At 33.3% G+C, this 13,494-nt stretch overlaps 1 protein-coding gene across 2 annotated transcripts in view; it reads left to right on the top strand.

The window, feature by feature from the left end:
* The window catches only part of LOC128891386 (forkhead box protein O-like), a 317,193-nt gene that overhangs the window by 219,692 nt on the left and 84,007 nt on the right, over positions 1-13,494 (top strand). For both annotated transcript variants that reach the window (XR_008460832.1, XM_054150871.1), the window contains exons 3-6: positions 1,646-1,840; positions 6,357-6,469; positions 7,016-7,245; positions 10,035-10,358. Coding sequence is in view for 1 of the 2 variants with exons in the window: in XM_054150871.1 (XP_054006846.1) it covers positions 1,646-1,840; positions 6,357-6,469; positions 7,016-7,245; positions 10,035-10,358 (862 nt within the window). In the remaining variant the exon portion in view is untranslated. The remainder of the gene's footprint in view (positions 1-1,645; positions 1,841-6,356; positions 6,470-7,015; positions 7,246-10,034; positions 10,359-13,494) is intronic.

Below are 13,494 nucleotides of genomic sequence, written 5' to 3'. Positions count from 1 at the left end.
TAATTGCCCTACGTTCAATGAATGATCTTTCTGTTAAAATCTGTGCATACTTGCAACTATTTAACGCTCCATCAATAAAATGAGGACCATTTATTTTCCATTACAGTTAGCCTGTGTAACCTTGAACGACCTTCAACTATACGTCATTATATTCGTCTTGAAATGTCCTATCAGAATGTGTATAAGGAATTATATCATTCTATTTAAAAAAAAACCAGAGTCCACCTTCATATCTTCTCTACGCATCCACCGATAAAAAAGTTATTGGCACCACATTACGTGCCCCTTAAAATCAAACAACTCTTGCTTGACACTTTTTTTCCTATCATTAAAAGTAAACGAATTATTCAGGTGGCCTGTTTTAAATGCCTCACTCTGTATATCGTCACTCATTGGTGACCGGCGCACAGTGGTAAAAACGGCCTATTTACGTGGACATTCGGTATAAATTTCATATCAACTGATCGAGGAACGGCCTTAGCACTGTCGTTAACGATATTTGACAAGATAAAAACTGCATTGAGGATTAAATTTTATCAACTGACACTTGATCAAACATACCACTGTTTACAACCATCAGGTAATTACCTCGTTCAGATCACATTTAGTGCCAGCACTCTAAGTCTGTTTGATTTTTTTTTTTCATCTCCATATAATTATCAAAGGTAAGTACAACGTAATATATACCAGTTAACAGATTTTCAGAGGTCTGAAATATTTTGGTAGAGATAAGACAACTTAAAATCTAAATTTTCAAGAAACTTAACTTTTGAAATGCTGTAACTTTTTCGCATCAACTTGCATCACCCTGCGGGTGACATAGCTTTGAAGTGTAACATCTACAGAGTACGCATAAAAACGAATTACACCCATCCTGACCCATAGTGCTTATACAATCACCTCTCTTAATAGGGCCGGTCCACTGTGAAGAAATTAAATTTAGATACTGGTCATTAATCAGTATTCTAAAATATGGGTTTGTCTAAAAATCTTTTATACCTGAAACAGTATAATATTCCCCGAAACAAAAGACAGTCGCTTTGTTCACTTGTTAAATTTCAGCCACTTGTCGCGCAATTATAACAATTAAAAATTAACATTTGCTCTCAGTCGAGTCGCAGACGAAGTCGAACATCATTCAGATCTAATTTGTAAAACTCCTATTTCCAATTATTTAGAACCAGGTATTTGAATTTTCAATATTACTTAAATCTGATATCAGATTTCCTCCACGTAAAAAAAAAAAAAAAAATTGCTATAAACAGTGGTATGTTTGATCAATTGTCAGTCGACAAAATTTAATCCTCAATTCAGTGTTTATCTTGTCAAGCATCCTTAATGACAGTGCTAAGTCCATTCTTTCGTCAGTCGACATGAAATTTTTACCGAATGTCCACCTAGATTGGCCGCTTTTACCACTGTGCGGCGTGGCGTCGTTTATCATGGTAACGAATCCATCTAAGCATGGTTGCACGACATGCCTGCGATTAGTAATCCCTAGTTGAAATAAAGATATTCTATTTCTGGAAACAAAAAGTCGCTACTCTCTCCGGGTAACCGATCGTGAGCAGCTAATCGAGAGACAGTGTGTTGTTGTCGCGGTGCAAGCTGCGACCAATTCTGTATCTCATTGTCCATTTCACAGGGCAATGACCATGGAGCCCAGTAAATCGGACAAACGACGCGGCCGCGTGCGAAAGAAGCTCGAAGCGATAAGAGACGGTGGGCTGCAAAATGACGCAATACCCAGTCCAAGTAACAGCGTCAGCGAGGGACTGGATCTTTTCCCGGACAGCCCTCTCCAACCCGGAAGTGGATTCCAACTTTCCCCGGACTTTCGGTATGTCTCCGCTTTGACGTGCTGCTTGTTGATCGAGCTGGATCTCTAATAAGACATTTGAGGCTTTTACGACCCGGTTCTTCGTGGTTGATACCAACCGAGGATACCAGGTGTAAGTCCTTTTGATAAGATATTCCATAGTTTCGCCAACATTCCAGATTACTTCTTCAGAGATAAAACGACACACTGATATTGGTATGCATGGTGTAGTGTGTATCCTTTTAAGGTACCAGTGTTTATGTCACTTTCAATGACTACCAATCACGGATCACTAGTCTCTAATAGAAGTTGGTTTGATTTTTAGCTGAGAAATAAACAAACTGGGAGAAACGCATTCAAAATAGAAACGCATTTAAATTATTTCTTATGTCTCTATCTATATCTATACTGATATTATAAAAAAGTAAAGTTTGTTTGTTTGTATGTAGGGGGTAATCTCCAGAACTACTGAATCGATTTCAAAAATTTAGCCGGTAATAGAAAGCTACACTATCCCTGAGTGCTATAGGCTATGTTTTATTTTGATAAAAATACGTTTTCAATTTGAAATCTAAACATTTGTAATTCAAGTCGGATGAAAAGCGTTACTTTGCTACTTTATCGGCGTACGCTGACCAAATGATTGAATATACGTGAAAATAATGTAATACAATACAAAGATATTGGTTACCAATAGATCTAAAAAAAGAGTTAGCGATACGATATACCTAGCTGTAGATTAAAAATGTTAAATACGAATTGTAAATTATAAGATAAACTTTAAGGCTACTGATCAGGTATAATATATTGATCTTTATAAAAAAGAATCACTTTATCATCTGGGAAATTTCATGATAATGGAAAAAAAATATACATGTCGAATTGAGTAACTTCCTCCTTTTCGAAGTCGGTTAAAAAACGAATATAATTCACGGAGAAATGAATTATAGATCATTCATCACACAACCGATTTCGTCATTAACATTTACATTATAAATCGATCTCTACCCTACGCCCAGTTAAATGCGGTCATCTATGACGAAGTCCCTACCTATTACATACTTACATAAACAATGCAGAAATTATTGCACCTACGTGAATAAGAATAGTATTAGAGCATTGCTTGCTTGAAAGGATTTTCATTACAAGACGCATGTCAATATCAGAGTGACATTCGACTCCTGAAGAAGCTAGCTGTAGTGTTGACAAAATGATGGTATATTTTATCCAAAAGATACGGTTTACACTCGAAAATCTCAGTTAATATAAAATATGAATGTTTAATATTCTCATTCTAGCGTTTGCTATCAGACGTCGTTGCAAAATTATTATCTACTTTTTTAAAATCTTAATTTTTTTTTATTTTTAAAGAAAAAAACGCGACTGAATATGCTGATTGCCATTGCAGACGTTATTCCTAGCCAAGAGGTTGACAATTTAACCGAACCCGTCACAAGGTTTTCAAGGGTTAAATTCTATTTTGCTTGCTATGACGCATCTTGTTGTTTATCATTAATTGGTACAATTTGTTTCAGTGTAACGTTATCTTTGCCACACACAAGCTGACACATGAACTTGATACAAACAATGTTGACGCTAGAAATCCATGGCAGATATGTTTCATAGGGATGATCTGACATAATGTCGTGCTCGTTTGTTTGTGTTTCAATTATTTTTATGCGTAGGCAGCAATCATATATCAACTTATTTAATAAATATTGCACGTACCATTAGAATTCATCAGATGCTTTATGGTAGACAGTGTTTGATAGAATTTAATTAAGCCGATGATTCGGCGTTGTAATGACAGTTTACACTTACCGTATAGTTAATCGTTTAAAAGCTGTAATGAGTACAGTGAGTAATTGAAGACTAAATCGTGGAATTTGTAGGAATATGCACTTTTAAATAACCGATTCACAATTTAATTATTAATACGAATCGAATTTCGATTAGAAATCACCAAATTAACGATCAACAATTAATTTTATTAAACGTTCAAATTAATCAACATTATGTACAATCATTAACTTCTTAATTAATCATTGCAGTTAGGTTTAGAATTTTTATAATATTCGATTAAAATTATTTTTTTATTACAATTACTTATAGAAAATAATTGATTCTTTGATTCACACGTTATTTTCTCGAATTGTTTTTATACTTCCTACATATCCATTGCATTTACGATTAAATAACGATTTACTATTGCGTTCGTGTTTGTACTTACATTCCAGTTATTTCCAATGTCACCTCAAAGAAAAACAGTTTTCAAATAATGATGCGAGAATTATTTCGGTATTTCTCCTGCAGTTCAATCATTCGTTTCATTTGATTTAGTTAAAAAAAATTAACGTAATTATATTCAACACAATCAATTGATATATGTTATGCTTTGTTTATTATTTGCAAAATATTATTTCGATTTTTCTACATATCTATAGTGGGTGTAGAATTATGATATTTTTAGTAAATTTGATTATCTTGCATATATTCCATTTCTAACAGTGTCGGAGAACATATTTTAATAATAATTTATTAAATATCTCACCGATAATGATAAAAAGTAATTACAGCGGGTGTAGAAAGTATTCGTACACCGATCAATTTCCAAAAAAACTGTGTAAAATTGTAATTTATTAACTTATTTTTTATAAACAATCGGAAATCTTTAGAATAGATAGATTACAAAAGACATAGCTATTTATGTAAGTTGCGAAATTAACAAGAAAAAAATAATTAATCGATAGAAATATTGAAGCAATAAGTATTCGCACAACTGTTTAATTTTTAAAACTTGTTTAAAAAAAGGAGAAATTTACATTAATTTATAAGTATATAATACTCCCTTCGTGGGATTTCCTTTTAATTTTATAATTATTGTAACTTTTCTAAGCATTAAATTAACTACATTATTAGTTATTCGATGTGGGATTTTCTTCCATTCCTCTATTAGAGCCTTTTTAAAAGTGCTTTACTGGAAATTTGATGTTTTCTAAGTCGTACAAAGCAATAAAGTAATGTGTTTATGTTATAAACTCTACTGTAAATGGTTCGTCATAAGAATCGTACAAATACTTTTTGCTTCAACACTTTTCCCCATTTTCGCATTTTTTTGTTCATTTCACAAATTATATTAACTAGTAAATGTTGTTTGGACTATATCTATCTTAGAGACTTCCGAGAATATGTAAAATATCATTGATTATAAAAAAAGAAGTTAGGAAACTACAATTTCACACAAAAGTTTTTTAGGAAATTAATCGGTGTACGAATACATTCTACACCCACTGTATCTAGATGCGTGTCACCCTGGAACAGTGAAATATCATTATCCATCGGTATTCCATTTCAAGTTCAACGCGTAAATTTTCGCTTCTTACTATGTTTCATATATTCATCAAGGACTGAATGTATCGTAATACTATTTTCCTAGAACAACGTAGACCATCAGAGTGTCACGGTGCTGTTCATTACTAATTAGGAAGATTTGAGGGTATCGGTTCAAGGAATCGTACAAGACTTGTCTTATCTATTATGATTTTTACAGTGAAAGTAAAACATCTCACTGTTACGAGATAAATATAAGTTTAATGAATAGATTATCATAAGGAATTCAAACAGTAAGTGTTACTGTTGTCTCGACGACATCAATTGGCCGTTCAAGATTATTAATAATGAAAGGTTATATTCACAGTAATCGTTTCGCTATCATTATACATTATTTTCTGTTTATTTCGCGATATCCCACAAACATAGATTTCTGTCTTCTGTCATGTGAAAGTTTTTTTAGACATTTGTCGTAGTCAAGAAATCAACTTCAAGCGACTAATTCGGTTTAACTCGACTAAACTGCAACATTTGCATCGTAATTGCACAAACTGATAAGACGATACATATTGGTGAGCTTATATCATTTGCTTTGTCATGATTTGTATCAATATCATGTGTCAAATTGAATGCGGCATTTTTTATGTTAATGCAATTTCACCTTGAAAACTCTAATGTAATTTTATGTGCTTCGGTACTCGAAACATTAAACTTAATATAAAATATTTGTAGCATAATAGATACTATACTACAATACATTCAGGGCCTCAAATTATACCAAATTTGAGCATTGATCGCATAAAGTATTACTCAAGTGATTATTAAAGTAACAAATCGTCTCATTTTCAAATAATTATGGAGTGCTTAAGATATAGGGAATGAGTTATTCTTTAACAAAATCTCTACATATGAGTAAATCAATTTTAAAAAGGAAGAGACAGATATATTTTTCGTGCCTAGGATTTAAGATTGACTGCCATCTTATTTGAAGCAGTTAAATTAACATATAAATTTTTGATATGAATTAATAAGTGTTATATAAACGAATATTACTCTTTCTATATATCATTTATACAACAAAAGTAAGAAATTGATTCGATCGCGCGAAACACCATTTTTTCTCTTGAATTTCAAATAATATTTGCCCAGATTCGGTTAGTACTTCGCGTGCACATTTAAATTATATTTGACTTATTTTTCATTCGAGCCCCCGAGCTTCGAGTAACGATTCATCCTGCGGCCGATTAAGTCCAATCTCGGCGATTCCTGGAAAACCGGAATGGACACCAACATACACACCATACAGCCCAGAACAATTAGGTACGCACTAAGTTTTCATATTCGTTATTTTTCATAGCAAGGTTCGCCGATTATTCCCATAATACTTTGACGCATTTTTTCCGTTTTTTGAAAGATTAAGATACACAATATGACATAAGACATATACAGGGTGTCCCAAAGTTATTGTAAGAACCGGAAACAGGGGGTAGCTGAGATGATTTTGAACCACAGTTTCCTTTGCAAAAATGTCGGATGGTGCTTCGTTTTTGAATTATTAACGCAAAACCATCGACCAATCACAGCGCCCGATTAGCGCACTGTAGCCAGCCAATCCTGGCTCGAGCCTATGCTCTCGCGACTGAGCGCGCGCTAGTCGGGCGCTGTGATTGGTCGATGGTTTTTCGTTAATAATTCAAAAACGAAGCACCATCTGACATTTTTGCAATGGAAACTGTGGTTCAGAATCAGCTACCTCCAATTTTCTTACACTAATTCTTACATTAATTTTCGGACACCCTGTACAGTAAACTATTAAGTACTACAATGCCAATTGACATACATTTTGTTAAACGATTGCGTATACAGCCGGTAGCCTCGCAGAAACGATGAAACTGGACTCCTATCAAATGTACCAGACGTCACCCCCGAGCCATCAAACTCAGACAGGCCCGCCACCTTCTTATTACGAGACCCAGTATCAAAGGAGCAACAGCCTTACCATGGGATCGTCCTCCTTTGCTTTGCAACCGACACCTCAATCTGCAAATCAGCAAAGATGCCCGATTCATGGTCTGCAGCCATGCGCTTGTCAAATGGTGAGTGGACAAAGAGTGAAAAGGGTAAGTCGCGTATTACATTTCACCGTTCAAAGGGAACAAAGCGCACCGGTTTCTACCTGGACGTAGCCGTTGAAAGGGTGAAAGGCTAGATTATCCCGGTTTACCAGGTTTTTCGTCGATTGTTTCGGGAAACAGCATCGTACGCCGCGAATTACGAGCCCGACAAAAGGCCGAAATGTAGATTTTCTTATTTTTCAGAACCCTTGCCCGACGTTTTCGGCCTGTTTGTCCGTACTAGTTTGTTTTTCGAATATTCAGATCGAGAGATTAGACGAACTGCGTGCATGGTCTGAACAATTTTAAGGCTAATAATTCGAACAAAATTGTAATTTACTTTTTATATGTGCTTGCTTTTCCATTATTGCTCTAGCATCGTTATCTCATCTTGGTAGTGATTATTTTCTAGGTTTACACAATACCCACCTATTTAATTTAATCTGAATGGCAATAGTTAAAACTAGAATTTTCTTTTATTTGATCGACTATGAAACTCAATAACGATGAGAATTATATGGCGTTACGTAGGTTTATACATAATACAATTTATTTTGTATCTGAGGGTTAATACAAAGTACTTGTTCTTGTTTGTACATTGTGTTTCAAATGTTTACAGTATCTTTTTTCATCGCATAGATTACATTCTTTTATGAATTTACATAATCGAGAAGTGAAAACTAAAAACAAAATTATAAAATCGAACAAATAAAAAAATATAAACAAATATTGTGAAAAAACAGTATGTAAGAAGAACCCTCTTAAACTGTCGTAATCTTTGTATAGAACATGATATTATTCGACAGATTGTATTCTAACTCTATCTCGTCTATAATATTGACATTTATGATCGAGGCTGGACATTTTTCAGGCCACCCTCGTATTTAAAAAAAAAACGAGTATATTAAACTTCTCCATTGGTTTTAGATTAGTATAATTTTACTAAGGGAACGCGTTCCGTGCGAATGTGATTTAATTGCGTCGCAAAGTGGCTCCAGAGTGTCCTTAATTGGTCGAGCCTCCACTTTCTTTCCTGGGCAACATTCCATTCTAAATCCGGGGAAAGTTCATCAGATCAAGTGACAGATTAAATTGGAGTATTCCCTGTTCGTATATTCGAATGATCGCCTTTAAATAAAAAACTGATGATATTATCATTTTGTTCCGGTGTATTTTGTTTCTAAATTCTAGCTCGTTGATTGATAGTCAAGCCTCACCCATATCTTTGGTCGTTCATTCCGAACAAAAAAATGTCAGATACACTATAGGTTTATTCTCTGACAGTAAAACTGTAATTTTGACATATTTACCTTATCCTTACTTCTTTTTATTAAAATTCAAAAAACATTTTAGAAAGCAGAATGGTAAGGGACTGTGCGATTAAGTTACCCTTGCTAATTGTATATACGTAGTTTCCCCAGCTGTACTATACGAACACAATGTGAGTATATTCTGCATCTGAAAAACGAGTTAATACTATTCAGTGAATCGAATTTTGCTTTCGCCATTGGGAACCATTTATCTCAGCTTTTCATAACATAATATGTTTATTTTGATAAGGAAACGAAACGAAACTTATAGTGTATATAACCTTTTTTATTCTGAATGACTAGGTGAATAAATTGACAACGTTTATCGGATATCGTAGACCTTGTATATAATTTTGATTAACCCATTCACTGCCAACTACGATGTCCCGTAGTTCAAATTGATTGCTATTACCCAAGTGAATCGGTTAATTGTTCGTTATACGTCAAAGTTAGTATTAGCTGGTAAACTGAATTTCTATCATCTTTTTCGTCGTCAAACTTTATTTATTTCGAAGAGAAAATAACTTAATTCCTAACAGGGAACACTATACCATTTTTTAAAAAAAGTCGGTTTTTTGTTATTGTTACACTTATCGAAAAATATATATTTCAACAATGTAGTGTCAACATTTTAAGAAAGAAATCTTTACAATTGCTAGAATTACAACTTTCAATGTGGAGCAGTGTTGAGCGTTTGACTGAAGGCTACTGAAACTTTAACTCTGTTTATCTCTAAACGACACTTTTCATCTGGATGACAGCTTTTTGAGAAAACTCTGAGTCCAGTCGATATGATCTAACTCATTTTCTCTTCAGAAAACTAGTCGCTATGATCTGACGTAGTCGTTTTTTTTTTAAATCCTTTATTTACTGAGTTTCCTAAGAGTTTTCAAAATCTAGAGTTCCATCTTGGTCTTATATCATTTTGTAGAGTTGTCTCTAACAAGCGTCAAAAAAAGCTCGTACTGACATCCAACAATTAAAAAACGAACTTGATAGATGTGGACTTGAATGTCACAATAGTCACATACTAAAAGTTTAAAAACCATGCTCCGCATAGTATCTTTATAAACATTTTCTATATATATGTATCTTTCTTAAAAGTGCAGTTTACAGTGTTCTATCCCTTTAACACGTTGGACGCCACATCACCCATATATAGGTGACAGAATTTTCCTCTAAACAACTGAATAAATTAATTCTGAAGATGAGAAATTAAAGAAAATAAATGTGCATAGTATTTGTGAATTTTGCGAAGTTACAAAAATAAATACAAGTTTAAATTCAATACAAATAATTTCAATTGTATAGAAACGAAGTGATAGGCTCATATGTTTTACAGGTATAAGTCAGGCAATCAACGTGTTAAATCGTATACCTCGGCGCGTATTATAGCAAATTTGATGTTACGCGAGAAAAGTATCCTGTCTCATCGTTTCCTTTTGTCTTGCCATATGTTAGAATTTGAGTCCAGTGGCTGGAATGTCACCGTCCTATCAACAAAGCGAACCGAGTCCCACGGCGCTAGGGAACAGCCAACAGCAAACTCTTCAGTACATGATACAAACGCAGCAGTGCCAACAGCAGCAACAGCAATTGCAGCAGCACCAACAGCCACAAACAGGAGCAACCGGAACCAGTCAAACGCAAACACCAACACCTTGTGGCCCCGCGCCAAGCACGATGATGGGACAGTTGATGGGAGCGCTCAACAATTCCACGATTCTTGACGATTTGAACATTAACATTGAAGACCACGGTGGATTCGCTTGTACCGTTGAAGAGGTGAGTCTCGTTTCCGATTTGTACGATTACGTATACTCGTTACTGTCTGAATTTAATGTTTAAATAAACTATGTTAGCAATGTATCGAAGCAAATATTACAATTGTCAATGTAAAGAAAACTGAAATCCTGTTGGATTGATTAAAGCTGTGAATAGTAATATTGTAGTAATTTTTTTTCGATAGAATTTTAATATTTATAAGATAATTTATACGAATAAAATATTTGTCGTTAAAAATTGTCGTAGTTTGAAAGTGGTTATTAAGGGTGTATTGCGTCGTATATTTCTACTTGTTCGTTGCTCATACAGACGTTTGCGTCTTCTTTTTTGAGAACAGCCCTCGCAACCAAAGTATTTATTCGTGTACGGTCGCAAATATACACTTTACTTACTTTAGATTGTTAAGTTTTATGTGAATATATTATATTTGTAATATACTTTATACTTAAATAATAAATGCTAATTCTGATTCAAGTATTGTGATCAAATACCATTTTGACCCTGAATGTTTAAAGAACTGTGTTAAGTAAATTTTCATTTTAATAAATTTTAATATATTTTTAAATGGAAATTGTGTTTTTAATTTTAATAATAAACTTCTAGAAACTTGACGGAGAAACGATCACTGCACTTTTCAGACTACACTGTACATTTCATATCATGAAAATTATGTGTAATAATACATGCTTAAAACAAGTGTTCGAGTTAATACAAAATCCATTTATTTTAAGTGGATCGACTTTCATTAACTATTTAACTACTTTTTAGACAAATTCATAAGTATATCCATCTTTGTTTATCAAAGTGAAGGCATTTTTGTGGCACCCTATATGCATATTTCAATTAGACTTTCGTCATCAAACATTTGTACACAATAATTCTATTTTAAATTGTAAAATATATTTATGTAGTACCTATACGTACAGTTATGTTTTAGACACTTGTATTTCAAGCACTTAAAATTTAACAAATTAAATAAATTGTATGCAAAACATAGATTTTTTAATTTCAGACGTTGCATTCGTCTACACAATTAATTGAACAATGTTTTCTTAAAAGTAAACATAATTATATGACCGAACATACATGCAAGTTGAGACGTCTTATCTTTTTTTTTTTTTTTAAGTCAAACATCTTTTTCATAAAAAGTGCGTCTTGCAATATTTTTAAACATCGATATATCTTTTGTTTTGCTGTCAATATATCTTTCTATCTTTAGATTAACCTTTTACTTCTGCCCTGATAAAATAATACTAGTTACTTCCCATGGTCGACATTTATAATGACAACAAATTATTTTTTTTTTTACGGAGTAGTATCTTCACTGGCCAAAATTCTTGAAAAGCATTATAACTACACTAAACAGACAGCACCAAAACGAAGGAATGAGAAGGAGCAACAGTATGAACAGAAACACAAATACACGTAAACTCGTCGTACATCAATATATTGATGATGAACAGTATGGACACTTAAATCCAAAGTATCCTTTTACAGTAAACAAATTCAAATTTAAATCTATGGTTCTGCGGAACTTTGATAGAGGACCTTTCTCCTTTCTCTGGCATTCTCTTCCTTGGCTGGCTTTATTTGAATACATCATCGAGAAATCCTTTCGTTTATAGATTGTACATTTATCTGAAACTGTACGTCTCGATTGTAATCTAGAAAGTACCCTATCGATACACTACTGAATGTTTCTCGTTTAGTCAACAGTCGTTTTCCCAATCTTATTTAAATATATTATTCAGATCCTTTCTTCTAAAAATTGTGCATTTGTTTAAAACAATACAAACCACGATATTTGAGGCTCCCACGGATATTAATTAAGGCTTCCAGATGTAAGTCGTGTTCTTTGGAGAAGATACTCCTTAGATTCACAAGCATTACAGCTTCTTCATGGATCAGCGATATGTCATTTGATTTCTGAAGAAACCAGCTGCAATGTTGGCGAAACGTTGGAGTATTTGATCAAAAGGACACAGCAATTTGAATTATCAACCATAATTCAAACTACAATTCTGTAACAAGCCTACCAATACGACATTAAACTTTTCTCTTTTCCCTATCAGTCTTCCTTGCCAGGCCTTTTTTAAATATATTATCATTTCACTTATCAATTCATTTTTCTGTAAATTATATTCATTTTTTATTATCTCCTAAACTATACGACCAAATAACATGCTGTAAAGGGCAAATTTTATCTTCATGAAATTTCCCAGATGATAAAATGATTCTTTTTTTATAAAGATTAATGTATTATACTTAATGAGCACCCTTAAAGTTCACCTTATAATTTTCAATTCATTTTTAACGTTCATAAATACATTTATAAAATGTTTATGTGCTTTAAATATAAAAGATCGGTATATCGTGTCGCTGACTTCTTTTTTAGATCTATTGATAACCAATATTTTTATATTACATTATTTTCAAGTATATTGAACCATTTGGTCTGCGTACGCCGATAAAGTACTCGAGCAACGCTTTTCTTCCGACTCGATTTACAAATTTTGAGATTTCAAATTGAACACTTATTTTTGTTTAAATAAAGCATATCCTCTGTTACTCAGGGATAGTGTAGTTTTTTATTACTGAAAACAATTTAAAAAGTCGTTTCAGTAGTTCCAGAGATTATACCCTAGATACAAACAAACAAATAAACAACCTTTACCTCATTTTAATATTATTAGTATAGATAGTTTAGAAAATTGGCTTTTTTATAGATCCTTTTTATCTCTAATAATCTTATTTAAACACAGCCTTCTAGTAGCCTACTAATACACCATTGAACTTTTCTCCTCTGGCTAGTAGTCATTCCCCCGGTCAATTCCTATTTAAATATACAGGGTGTCCTGTAATTGGTAGTTCAAGTGAGTGGAGGGGGGGGGGTGATTCTACGTGAAAAATTGAATCTGAAATATAAAATAAAATTTGTCTATATGACGCTTTATTTTCGAAAAAAATAAGTTTGAAAATTCGTCGAGTACACGTGCACTTGATCAGCTTTAGCTCGACGGATTTCATTATAGATCACCTCCATTCTTGTCTGTAAACGTAATCAATGGATCGATGAATAGATTTCCAGAATTCATGTAATTTATGAACTGTTGGAAGTGATGTTCACGTTGTCGCA

This window comes from Hylaeus anthracinus, unplaced genomic scaffold, assembly GCF_026225885.1.
Source record: "Hylaeus anthracinus isolate JK02 unplaced genomic scaffold, UHH_iyHylAnth1.0_haploid 0, whole genome shotgun sequence".
Classification (NCBI taxonomy): domain Eukaryota; kingdom Metazoa; phylum Arthropoda; class Insecta; order Hymenoptera; family Colletidae; genus Hylaeus; species Hylaeus anthracinus.
This window is presented reverse-complemented; position numbering and strand designations above follow the sequence as displayed.